At 38.2% G+C, this 12,986-nt stretch overlaps 1 protein-coding gene across 1 annotated transcript in view; it reads right to left on the bottom strand.

Moving 5' to 3' along the window:
• LAMA1 (laminin subunit alpha 1) overlaps window positions 1–12,986 on the bottom strand; it is a 79,593-nt gene that overhangs the window by 42,262 nt on the left and 24,345 nt on the right. The window contains exons 12-22 of the mRNA XM_059469496.1: window positions 11,647–11,748; window positions 10,720–10,931; window positions 9,458–9,569; window positions 8,434–8,544; window positions 7,551–7,678; window positions 6,873–6,959; window positions 6,412–6,623; window positions 5,814–5,920; window positions 4,686–4,866; window positions 3,284–3,420; window positions 450–686 (exon numbers count right to left, since the gene is read on the bottom strand). Of these exons, the coding sequence (XP_059325479.1) occupies window positions 450–686; window positions 3,284–3,420; window positions 4,686–4,866; window positions 5,814–5,920; window positions 6,412–6,623; window positions 6,873–6,959; window positions 7,551–7,678; window positions 8,434–8,544; window positions 9,458–9,569; window positions 10,720–10,931; window positions 11,647–11,748 (1,626 nt within the window). The remainder of the gene's footprint in view (window positions 1–449; window positions 687–3,283; window positions 3,421–4,685; window positions 4,867–5,813; window positions 5,921–6,411; window positions 6,624–6,872; window positions 6,960–7,550; window positions 7,679–8,433; window positions 8,545–9,457; window positions 9,570–10,719; window positions 10,932–11,646; window positions 11,749–12,986) is intronic.

The following is a 12,986-nucleotide window of genomic DNA, read 5'->3' as shown; positions in this document are numbered from 1 at the left end:
TACAAGAATATCAGAACTCACTATTACCAATATATCTGAGTTACTCTTAAGCATTGTCTTTGGTTCCAGCACAGGAAATTAATTCAAACTCGCAACACAAACGTATTTCAAAAAACACTGAGATTCTCCATTTAGTATTTATTTGTTTCCTCCTATCATTATAATTTGAATTTTTAAAAAAGCAGGCTGCATCATCTGAACTAATGTGTTGTTCCCCAACCTAATAAAACCAAACGTGTACAAACAGAAAAACTTCAATGGTTTTGAATTTTTCCTGATTGATAGTAAGATCTGTCACAGGAAATTCTTTAGCAATGATCTAGGTGTACTCATAAATGATGGAGATTGCCTTTTGAAGTCCTTTCAGCCCTGTATCTTCCCTGACTTCAATGCAATCAATGTCTAGAAAGTACTAATGCTTTCCTAGAAGGGGCAGAATGATTCAGTACCTTGCAAGTGCAGACACCAGTTTCTTCTTCACAACCACAAACTCTTTCGGGGCCATTACAGGTCTCTGCTTTGGTTCCACTCAAATCACAGTCACAGGCAACACAGTCTGGGTAGTCCCTGTAGCCCAAGGCACACCTGGAACAGTCTCGCCCTCCAAATTCAGTTTTGCACTGGCATTGGCCTGTCAACACATCGCACTGGAGACTGGCTGAACCAGTGCCGCTACAGTTGCAAGCCTTAGCAGAAGAGAAGAAAGATTCATAAATAGCAAATCTTTAAAAAAAAAATTTTTACAAGTGAAACAGCACAATAAATTTTAAAATGACCCTTAAAACTCAATGTTTGCCAACAAATACTGTACAATAACAAAAGGGAAGAAATTCCACACAGAAATGAAGTTGGTTTGCTTTTTAGCAAAGAACTGCATCTCCAGTAAACAGTGGATGGCAAAAAGTTAGAAGCTTTGTTGGCTCCCAAATATGGATTGGGAACCAAAGGAGTTGAAGGAATCTGTTCCAGAAAACAAAAATATATCCAAAATACTTAATTTACAATACCAGTAATTGAGTACAGCAAGTAAATTAACTAATGTTGTATAAATGCTGAATGAAAGAAATCTGTATCATCATTTTATAAATGCTGAATGAAAGGAAAATCTTAAAACTAACATGCTGCTAAGATTTCAAGAGGTATTAATAGCTTCTGCATCATGCTCAAGCTACTTGTACTATTTGATGAAGAACCAAGAATCTCATTGCATCCCAAAGGTGGGAAGCTCAACATGCAGTGCAGCTCAGTACCAAAGGAAAACTGTTTCCTGACAGAGTGCATCCTTCATTATGCAATCAGTAATATGAAACTTGTATTACAAACATGCAAAGTGGGTGTACTTTATTTGTCATTCTTTTTTGAAGCAGTCTGGATTAGCCTTCACTCTTAATTTCTTATCTGTGGTTACTTCACAAATGCAGTTTTGGTCTGCGGTTATTTCTAACGGAACAGGCAAAAAGTACATTCCATCTATCACCATCTACTGAGCATTTTCAGTGAGTTATTTTGCTCATCAGCTCTCTTTGAGATGAAAAGCCTTTACCTTGCCAAGTCCTGCATGCCAAGACCCACAAGTTCCAGAAGAATTACTGTCTATCCTTCTGCATTCTTCACAATTTTGCTGGTTACCCACGGCACTCTTTGTATTAAGCAGTTTTTACTCTAGCATTGGGTACTATAATGCCTAGTTTAATACACTTTATGGTCACACGGGTTGACAACTTTGGCTCTCAGGTATCAGTAAAGGTCCACAGCTCTGAACATCAAACTCTAGGATAGTAATAATTTACATGTATTCAATCTCTAGCTACTTGTGATAAAGATAAATAAAGACTCTAAGGTACAATGCACTGTAATCTAAACAAGACTACAGCTCTGCTACACTACTACATCCAGAAATGGATACTAAATATCAAGAAAACCTCTAGAAACAGAGCCAGATGAAGTAACCACATATGCATTTCGTGTTGAAAAACCAGACAGTCTGGGCTTCTCAGCATCTCCCCCATTTCATCCATGTAGAGGTCACACAAAGAGTCTCTCCCGGATTTGCCAGAAAACATTGCTCCTCATCTTAAACTACCACATCTGACTATTCAGCATAGGGTATATCCCTCTGTTGGGACTATTATCTGGAGATCATGTTACTGTTTGTTGCATCAAGAAGGAATCTAAAATACTTTATAATATTTCACATTCATTACTGTGATGTTGCAAAAAAAAGGAATGATAAATAACCTAGAAAAACTGAGTAACTGCATATTAAATTGCCCCTGATGATTGGCAAGTGCTGTGGAATCACCCTATGAAATGAACACATCAAAGGAAATGCAGAAGGACCAGCACATTGTACTTGCAGTACCTTAGGTAAGAATGACAGTAAGCTGACAGCTAACAAAGCCATGGTTTAAAGACCAGTTGCCAACTATGTTACTATAAATCACTAAGATGGTTAACTCTGAAGACTTATTAGGACTACTTTATCATCCTTACTCTAAAAAATTAAAGAGAGAAAAAGGATACCAATTTGGCTGACACTTAAATACTTACTGCATGTAATGACAGACTTTGTCAAGTTGATTGTATTTGTGGTTTCTCCACTGAAGTTACCCAATTACATTCATGTAATTGAGGCTTCTTAAAATCTCAACATTGATAAAATGTTTGGACCAATGCCATACCTGACAAGAATTTACTGCATAAACCTAAAGGCATAAATGGATGCTGTTCCTTGGATCTTCACTGACTTGGCATTTTATTGCTTAATCATAAGCATTAAGCTGAGATAATGGGAGCTACCAATGTTCCATCCATGAAACATTAACTACATTATACTATAGAAATTTTAAATTTTCAGAAAAAATGCCTGCAGTAACTTTCAAGACACTTCCAATGTTCTTAAATCCACAATATTATCACTTACTGATTGGTACAGAAACTATGTTCCCAGTTGCCCCTTGCTGCTGCAAATCTGGTTTGTACCACCAATTAAACACCTAAATGTTAGAATACATAGAATACACACATCACAATTTCAATGTGAGCTATACACCTATCCAGAATAAGCACTCTGATGGTACTTTCAAAGACAGCCCTCTTAGAAGATTGCTCAATAAACATTGTGCCAACAGTTGTTTTAGTGTTTTTTGTTTTAATGTGAGCATATTGCATTAACTTTGAGACAGAATAAAGATCATGGTTCTCAGAAAAAGAGTCCACTTCTGACATTTGTATAAAGCAAATTGTTTTTAACAGCCATGGCTTTTCACCCAGCCTACCATACCTTGCAACCAAGTTTAGGAGAGAGTCCCCAGAAATTTTCTTTGCAGAGTTCACACTTCTGTCCCTGAGTGTGAGGGGGACAAATGCATTGTCCAGAATCAGCATTACAGTTGTCCTGAGTATGGGCACAGTCACAGGCTGCAAGAGAAACAGGACCAAATGGTAACTTTATCCACACTTTACTACAGAGAAGAAATTCCAAGACTGCCAATAGTCTTACTTTTCTTATGGAGTACCTTTGTCTGTTTCACTAGCAACTTCTTGCCATCCCTAATCACTGAGAAACAAATCATGACCACAGTGACATTTCATCTTTCTACTGGAAGCCCATTATTGCTTATTGACTTAGCCTATTTGGGGTTTCAAAAAGCAGAGCAGCACTTTCACAGGGGGATCAACACCATCAAATAAAGTTACTTTTGGAGTAGAGTATATTTGTAGGGAAACATTTCTATGACAGAGGACACAAAACTCATCAGGAGATAAGCTAATGTTCTCAAGCAGGTTCTCAAGGATTAATGCTCAATAATTGAATAATTGGGATGGATAACTATTTTTATAATAACTAACTACTGCAGGATGCACTTGGCTATTTAAGAAACAAAATACTATTCCAGTTGAAAAGAAGAATTTCAGTTAAGTGATTTTATTAATCTCTTTGGTAACATTTAAGTATTTTCCAATAATGAAATGGTTAAAGGTATCCAAGAGATCTTTGATTCTTAGTATAAAAAAAGAATATTAATTTCAAAACAATCTTATTACAATCTCATTGCATATTTCATTTTAATGCACTGTTTGAGGCATTAAAATGTGGTTTTGTCTGGCTGGAGAAAAGGCAGGCATTCCTTTAGCTGTACAGTATTGAAAAGGGCATCTTATTAACATGAAAAATTGGGTTTTAATGGCATATTCTCATTTTAGATGAACAATTTCTTCCTTATCATGACTAAAAATTGCATACATCCAGGTGATGATGGGAAAACAGAGCCAATGACTTCATATCAAAGTATGAAACACATATTTAAGATTTAAATGAAAGAAAAATAAAGTAAAAATCTTTAGGTGTAGATCTTCGCTTTCCCAACTGCAGAAAAAAAGGTTTCATTCTCTTTGAAGGATTGAAGGGTTTTGTAATAAAGAGACAAAGGAGCCATTGAGGATATAATATTTCTCTCATGCACCCTTTATGAGTTATTTCATAGTCACCACCTTTTACAAGGAGCCACAAAGTAAGCAAAGAAACGTTTTGTTCCCTGGCTTAATCAAAGTATTAATAGACCTTCCTACAGATTCTTCTGTATCGTCATCACAACAAGTGACCTTTGCCAGAGTTCAACATACAATATATTGCTGAAAGAAATTCCAGACAAACTCTGGGAGGGTCGTGGATTAGAGCTTACGTGTGCAGCCACCATCCTGGAATGCGTAAAAGCCATGAGCACAGCGATCACACTTCTCTCCAGCCACTCCTGGCACACAGTGACACTGCCCCTGATCATTGCAGTCCTCAGACACCGAGCCAAACTGACTGCAGTTGCAGGGAACACAGCCAAGCCCAGTAAGCAGCCCATAATACCCATTCTGTTGGAGAAGAAATAAATAGATTTGTACTGTTTAATAAATTTTTGAAAATGCTACAATATACACTCTTGTTTTCTCTTGTTTACTCCCCATGATATCTGACCTGCATGAATCTTGGCCAGCACTGTGCGACTGCTGTGGAAAGACTCCCCGGCATTATGTCTTCACTGTTGCCAGCTATGTAGCAATATGCTCTGGAGTGAAAAACTCAACCCTGAAATGCTCTCATGGTCCTTAATCTCACAAGCAAGACACTATGTTTTGAAGCCTGATGTTATTTAATTTAAAGACTTGCATGAGGTGAGGGTGGGCTGTGCTGATCAAGCACAGACACCTGTGACTGTGAATGAATGCCTAAAACAGGGCAGGTCACTGACCCAGGGTACATGTGTGCTCAAAGTCATTCAGCTGGGCTGGCACAGAAGGCAGTAACTGGGCAGAGATTTCCTGCTCTGGTCTCTGTTGTAGTTCTACACTTAGCACAGACTGGAAACTGCTGGTTTGTATCACCAGTGAATATCTGCACGTTGCTATAACAGGCCTGCCTTTCAGCTGAATCCCTTGCTGGCATTCTGCCATGATGTATGTGTTATCACCAACCACATTTCTTCAGGTATTCCCTACTCAGACTTCATTTCACAGAAGCACAGCTCTAAGATCCCTTCAGGTTTGTTAACAGTGTTTGGTTTGGTTTTTCACTGCACACTGTCAGCACCAGCCTGAACAGCCCTACGCAGGAGGGTGCTGAGTCAATTACACAGCTTCACATGTGCAAGGAGCACATGCAGAGCAACTTTCAGCCACAAAAACTTTGGTCTCCACTCCATAGGCCCTTCTCCCCCAAACCTATTTGCCGCTATTCTCTGTATCTGTTCAAATCACAATCTATAGATAAAGAGGAAAGCAAGAAAATCTATACATTAGCAAAAGGCAATGTATCTGCTTACCAAGCATTTATCACATCTTTCTCCAATTACATTTGATTTGCAGGAGCAGACACCTGTCTCATGGTGACAAGTACTTGAAAGGGAACCATTCACGTGGCAGGCACAGGCTTGTGTTCAGACAAAAAGAAACCAAATTTAAAAATTAGTCATGTGTATCTATAGGCATTCATTATTATACAGAATTAAAAAACTGGTATATGATGTGTTTCATCTATTTATATCCCACAGATGCTAATATACCACAGAAATGCCTGTGAATCTGGACTAAAAAACAAAACACCTCTGAATAGCTGTATTTGAAAAGATTTTTCTTCTAGCCCTATATGTGACATTAAGAAGTAGGAAATGTATCAAGCATGTCACTGGAGGGACAGTGTTAAGCAAACCAATAAGTTCCAGGGATACCAAATATAAAACCTTAAAATAATACATTACCCTCCCTCAGCCTAACCCAATCCCAGAGTTTTCAACCTGCACTTGCCCACTCACAACTTGAAGGTTAACTCTTTCAGCAAAGGTGCACATCCCCTTCCATTTTACACAGGAAATCCATTTTTGTGTTCTTTAAATGTTGAGAGTAATAAAAATAACAACTTACCACGACAGTTTTTGTCAATCACCGCATCCCCATAGTACCCATCAGCACACTTTTCACAGTGGTGACCTGCTGTGTTCCCCAGACATTTCAGGCACTGTCCTGTGAAGGGATCACAGTGGCCCTCTTCTTGAGGGTTCACATTGCCATTGCATTCACAAGGAGCACACGACTGTCCAGCCATAAGAGGATTCCCATAGTAACCATTAGCACACCTGCATCAGAATTTAAAAACTTTGTCAGCTGGAGTGTGGTCACGTCATACACTCTCCTCACTGAAGGGAGTTTTTCCTGTTAAATTTTAATCTAAAGTGTCTCTGTATTACAATGAAAGACTAAATAAGAAGGAAAATGTTATTAGGAATGTTCTGTACATGTGGTATGAACAATACAAGGAAGATAGGATGATGAACACTTAGTGATGGCAATGATATGGATGTTTCACCCAAAATTATGGTACATACCTTTCACACTGAGAACCAGTATAGCCTGGAAGACATTTGTCACAGACAATTCCACCTTCTTCACTCAGCTGGCAAGTGGGACTGAAACTATTAACAATATTTATGTCAGTTGGCATCAATGCACAGAATCACAAGACTTCTGCAAACATTCAATACCCACCCTTCCTTGCACCTAACTATATAAGCACACAATTGCCATTTTTCCTAGTTTATCAATGCTTTTAACATTACAATGTGTCAAAATAATAAACATATAATTTTAAAGAACTCTTGGGTTTTTTGTACTTTAAAAGCAAGATTTTAAAACTTCCTAAAAACTAGGCTCTCATTCTAGCAAAGTAGTATATTGCTGTACTGAGTTCCTTTTGTTCAGATACAACACTTCTGTCCTTCTACTGTTTTCTGAAAAAACAAGGAAGATACCCATGATGCAAAGTTCAAGGATAGGTTGAATTATTACTTTCATCCACCATGCCAAATCGTACCAGTTCACTCAGCCTGTCTTAGCCTAGTCTATATAGACTGCCTCGAAAAATAATGCTTCTATGAGATATACGCAAACAAAGATGAAGAAAAAAAATTCCTTTTCTTTCTCCTTCAGATGTCAGGATATTTTTCTTTTTCTCACTTTCTGTTTTTGCTGAAGATCCAAAAGACAGTCTTGCATAAGGAGCTTACTTGTTTGCAGCAGAACTCAGAGGACATGCACAGGGCCGGCAGTCCTCAGATGTTCCTTGGGATGGATTTCCATAGAAGCCAGGCAAGCACTGATCACAGAAAGGTCCTGTTGTGTTGTGTTGACAAGCCTGTGAGACATGGAAAAAATCTTTTTGTATTTTCTCTTGATGGCTTTTCGGCCCCTGAGGGACTTCTACACCAGTCTGCATGCAGCATGACATCCAAGGAAGCCATTCTTCAAGCCATGAAGAACTGCCTAGAACTCTGAAAATAAGTGATTTTTTTTTCTGAGTTATGACAATCCTGATCGGTTTTTCCTACATTTTAGAATATACTTTATGAAACCAGCCACATTACTTATACACATACTTAAATGTATTTCACATATTGCACACATTTGCAGTAACAAACTTATATAGTTTTTACTGGTGTTTAGCCATTTTACTCCAGTAACCTTTAATTTTCAGAAGAGATCTGAGAGATAAATTTTCTCTTCACAAGGTAATGTGCAATTTCCACTGTTGTTAGTCATGGAAGATGCACATATATCTGAAAACAGATATTCACCGCTTAAATTGATTCTTTTCAGGAACCTGCAGCAAGCAAAATCAAGATTTTTATCAGCCAGTATATGATGACATTTTTGTATTAGTTCTGACTATGCCCCACTTGAAATGATAAACTGAAACAAATTGTTTATTGGAAAACACAATAATGGAGTCTTGAAACATACTCTGAACTAAACAATGAAAACCAACAAAAATAAACACTTGGTACCCACAGCTTGAAATTATGCTCACTGTAAACTTGTCTCCCACAGTCAAAATGCTCTCTTAACTCCCAAATAGATGCTTAAAACACAGAACTTTGCAGGATGACTTACAAAGCAAACACCGTGAATGTCACACTCAGTTGCATGCCCATTGCACTTGCAGGGCTGACAAATGCCCCCAAAGAGTATTCCATCCACACGGTAGTACCCAGGCAGACAGGACTGAAAAGGAATGAAGGGAGAAAAAGCAGTAGCATTATGTGTGCTGAAAATACACATCAAAACTTTTTCAGAGAGTGCACTTCCGACCACCCACCATCCAACCCTTTCACACTGTGGTAACTGAACGCTCTTTCAACCCTGTTGATGTCTCTGTAGCTCTTTTCAAGTGGTTGTTTTTTACTTGCACTGGATAAAGGGGATAAGAATTAGCTCCATAAAACTTTGATTCATCCCTTTGTTCCCTGGAGGCATGAAAGTTAACTTTTGTGTGGTTTAATATGTGAAATTCCTTTTATTATTATGGGACAATACAAAAGATATTCTACCACCTCTGCAGAATCATTAACAATGCTACAGCACAATTTCAGTGTTTTCATACTGAAATTATTTGTCAAAATAATTCCTGCTATTCTGCAATAGGACTGTGCCTCTCTAAATCTTCTATTTAGAGATACACAAGACACCACCTTGCACAATGCATTTCACCCTTGTGGGCTCTTCCAAAAGCTAGCGTTCCTCCCTGCTAAGGTTCCTCATTGCCTCCATAAACTTAATGACACGTAATAGGAATAAACTGAACATGATCCAGCTCCAGAAAAGGTGCTATTAATGAGTAAGGTAAGCTCAAAATTGCTTCACAGAGCTTTAACAGCTGCTCCCTCTGAAAGGCTGTTATTCTGAAGCACATAATCATATTTTAGTGCCATGAAAAAGAATTCAAGCAATAAGTTTAAAATCCTGTTTAGAGTAGCTGAAAGAAAAGACCTTCGGGATTGCATAAAGTATAGTAGGCAGCAATTCACCACAGAACATACACTTTAATGGCAGTTTAACTAAAGGCAGCCTGCCTTTAAACCTAGATCCTTTACAATAGCAGATAATTTTGCATACACAAAACACTGTAAGAAGTTACCTCGCAGGATAATCCTGTGTAACCCTGAGGACATTCACAGAATTCCACATCTGGAGCTGAAGAGAGATCTATAACATTTGCACTTGCAGTATCCAGGGTCACAGAGTCCAGCCTAGGGTTAAGCAGGAAAATATCACAACATTTGTTTCCCCAGACTTGATCTTCAGCAGGACAGTTTCCTTCTGGGGAGGTAACTCTACTGAGCACTGCTCCCTGGCAGGGACAACTGAGGAACAGGCACAGATCTCTTTTCCAAGAAGTCTGTGATCATATTCTTATCACAGCATTTCCAGATGTCTCCTGTTATCATTATTGTTACTGGAAGAGACAACCTCCTCAGCCACAGGAGGTTGTCTTACACATTTTTGTAAGAAATCTTTACAAATATCCCATAAAGACAAACACTATCCCTAAATGAACATACATTTCACCAGAGTGGTGTGGGTGCACAAAGCAAATTTGGTATCAATTCCTATGTTATTGACACAAAATGCTACCAAATGACAGAATATTCACAGAATATTTTGAGTTGAAAGGGACCATCAAAATCCAGCTCTTAAATAAATGGCTCATATGGGGATTTGAATCCATAACTTTAGTGTTTTTAGTACCATGCTCTAATTAGGGAATGAGGAAGAAAGGTTGTCAGTGAGTGTAAGGAAATTAAGTAAATGATGAAGCTGATTCCCTTGAGAGCAATACAACTTTATTCCTGTATCTTGGAGAAGAGGTGAAACGAAGATCTCTAAGGTCTCACACAGATAGTACCAATGCTGCTTTGAGACTGTAGAATGATCAGCTAATCCATTGCAGCCTAATTTTCCTATTAAGAACTCCTTTAGAGATGAGTCTCAGTAATATCCACAAACAAGCATCAAAAGAAATTACAATCAATATCTTTATTGATAGTTTTTCAATAGTCAGTGATGGATTAACTTGCCACATACCCAAATAAGCATACTGTAGGGAGTTCTGGAGGCATTTCCCCCTAAAAAGGAGCCATTGTAATAAGGCTTTTATGCACTACTACTTTAAAGCACAAGACAACATTGCTATCAGATATCTTTAAAATCAAATGTCCCTTACCACACACTCTATATGACTTGGGGACAAAAACTGGTCTTAAGAAAATTCAATAAACAACATTTTTTCTAGAAACTATTAATATAAAACTTCAGGAATACTGCCACTAAGAATCATGATTCATATACAGAAAAATAATAGAAGTATATACATTAACTTGAATATTTTACCTCACTTACCTGTACACAGCTTTTTTGGCAATGTTGTAGTTGGCTCTGATCAAAAGATGGGTCACATTTGCCAGAACAGTCATCAGCATTTCTCGGTCTATTGCCTTTTTTGTATTAAACTCTATGAAATTGTCTGCTACAAGTCTCACTGAATTAGAATACTCCTCATATGGCTGTAATGACAAGCCTGCTGCTCTTGTACTCAGAATCTGCCCGTTACCCTGAAATTGAAGGACAAGAGAAAATATTTTCCTTATTCACATGAAAATTTTATTAAGCAGTAACATTTAGTGTCAAATACACATCCATGTAACACAGAGAAGAGGCAATCAAAATAAATTCCTTGCATTAGGAAAAAGTAAGTAAAAGGTCAACATTTTCTGTGGCTTCAGGACCACAATCCCATTCTCTCTCGGTTCAGAGACTTCAGAATTCTTTTTAAAAGAATTTAAAAGAATAAACTAAATTGCAAAAATCGAATACCTCTATAAAACAGAATTTCCTTTTTCCTTTGTTCTATTGCTAAGTACATATAAAAAATTATGGTTTTGGAGATGCCTGGATTCATTATAGAGCCTTACTTTTTAACTGCAATATAAATCTAGAAAAGTAAGCAATCAGCAAGAACACTCACCTCTTTCATAGGCATAAGTCTTTCCAGCTTATTGCAGTTTATTTTGTAAACACAGCTTTGTACATTTGGTAATAAGCAACTCACCCATATACACACAGATTAAATTCTAGGTATTTAACATTTAAAATGAGTATGGTATGGATTAGATAATCAGAGAAATGAGTAGTAATAAAATTTTGATAGTGACATTTAGGGACTTGAAACTGGCAAAACTACTAGTATAGGAATATTATTTTATTTTTTAAGCCCTTCATAGATTCTTAATAACATCTGAAGAGTAACAAGCTGAAAAAAAACCCCACCTGAATGATGACATCCACACTAGACACTATATCACTGTCCACACTTTCCATTGGAATGTCGTAAGATACTGTATACTTTAAGTCTCCACTAAAAGCTGTGAGCTGAAATAACAAAAAGCAAAGTCTTAACAACAGACAACCTCCACCTCCAGCTAACACAAATTACATGGGTCAGTACAATGTCCAAATTATAAGACAATTGTGGGATTACAAACACCACTTCGCAGAAAAAGTTTAACATGCCATGAGTGTCAGCACGGGGACAAGAGCCGGCTTGTTGCTGTGCAGGTGGTGAGAGCTAGCTCAAGGCTCTACAGGTGATTGAGATAAGTGCCCTCATTCAGTGAAACACTAACAGGACGCTAATCAGACAGCTGAGGTGTACACTATCATCCTAGCCAAGGGGCACAGCATGTGGGAGTTTTTCACATTCCATGCACCACTTTTCAGGGTCCTTAGCCCCACATCTGCTGCTGACTACTACAAAGTAAGTTAACAAACAGATCTATATTAAATGAATAAGAAATCAGAATTTGAGTGAGTGTAGTCCTGTGCAAAATCTACTCCTTAATGTTACACTTCTTACACTTGTTTTCATTTATTGTGTCACTATACTAATAATAAACACAACTGCACGGGCAGAGAGAGTGGACTGAAAATAATTACAGGTAAGGCTGCAAGGATCTCCTCTGCTCACCACTGGTGACGCCACAGCTGGAGCTCTGACTCCAGTTCTGGGCCTCCCAGTGCTAGAGAGAGGTGGACATACTGGAAAGAGTCCAGCAAAGGGCCACTAAATGATCAAGAGCCTGAAGTATCTTTCATACGAGGAAAGACCAAGAGTAGCAGGACTGCCCCACCTACAAAGGGCTCAGAGAGATCTTATCTATATATACAAACTCCTTAAGAGAGGGTGCAAAGAAGATGGAGCTTGGCTCTTTTCAGTGGCGCACAGTGCCAGGGAAAGAGGCAATGACCACAACCTGAAATACAGGAGGTTCCTGCTGAACATCAGGAAACATTTATTGTGAAGGTGCCCAAGCAGTGGCACAGGTTGCTCAGAGAGGTTGTGGAGATGCCATCGTTGGAGATACTCAGAAGCAGCTCTTTGATTATGGTACTGGTTAATCTGTTCTAGGTGTCCTTGCTTGAGTACAGAGTTTGAGCAAGATGACCCCCCAGAGGTCCCTTCCAACCTCAAATATTCTATGATTCTGTGGCAAAAACCAGGAGACCCAGAGCTTTAGCTAGTAAACAAGGAAAAAATTAAACACTAGTTATTTGAAAACAGAAGATGGATAAGAAGCAGGCAAGAGATTTTAATGGTTCCATCTGTTCCA

This window comes from Ammospiza nelsoni, chromosome 1 (assembly GCF_027579445.1).
Source record: "Ammospiza nelsoni isolate bAmmNel1 chromosome 1, bAmmNel1.pri, whole genome shotgun sequence".
Lineage (NCBI taxonomy): Eukaryota > Metazoa > Chordata > Aves > Passeriformes > Passerellidae > Ammospiza > Ammospiza nelsoni.
The sequence above is the reverse complement of the archived record's forward strand: the minus strand, read 5'-3'. Positions and strand labels throughout refer to the sequence as shown.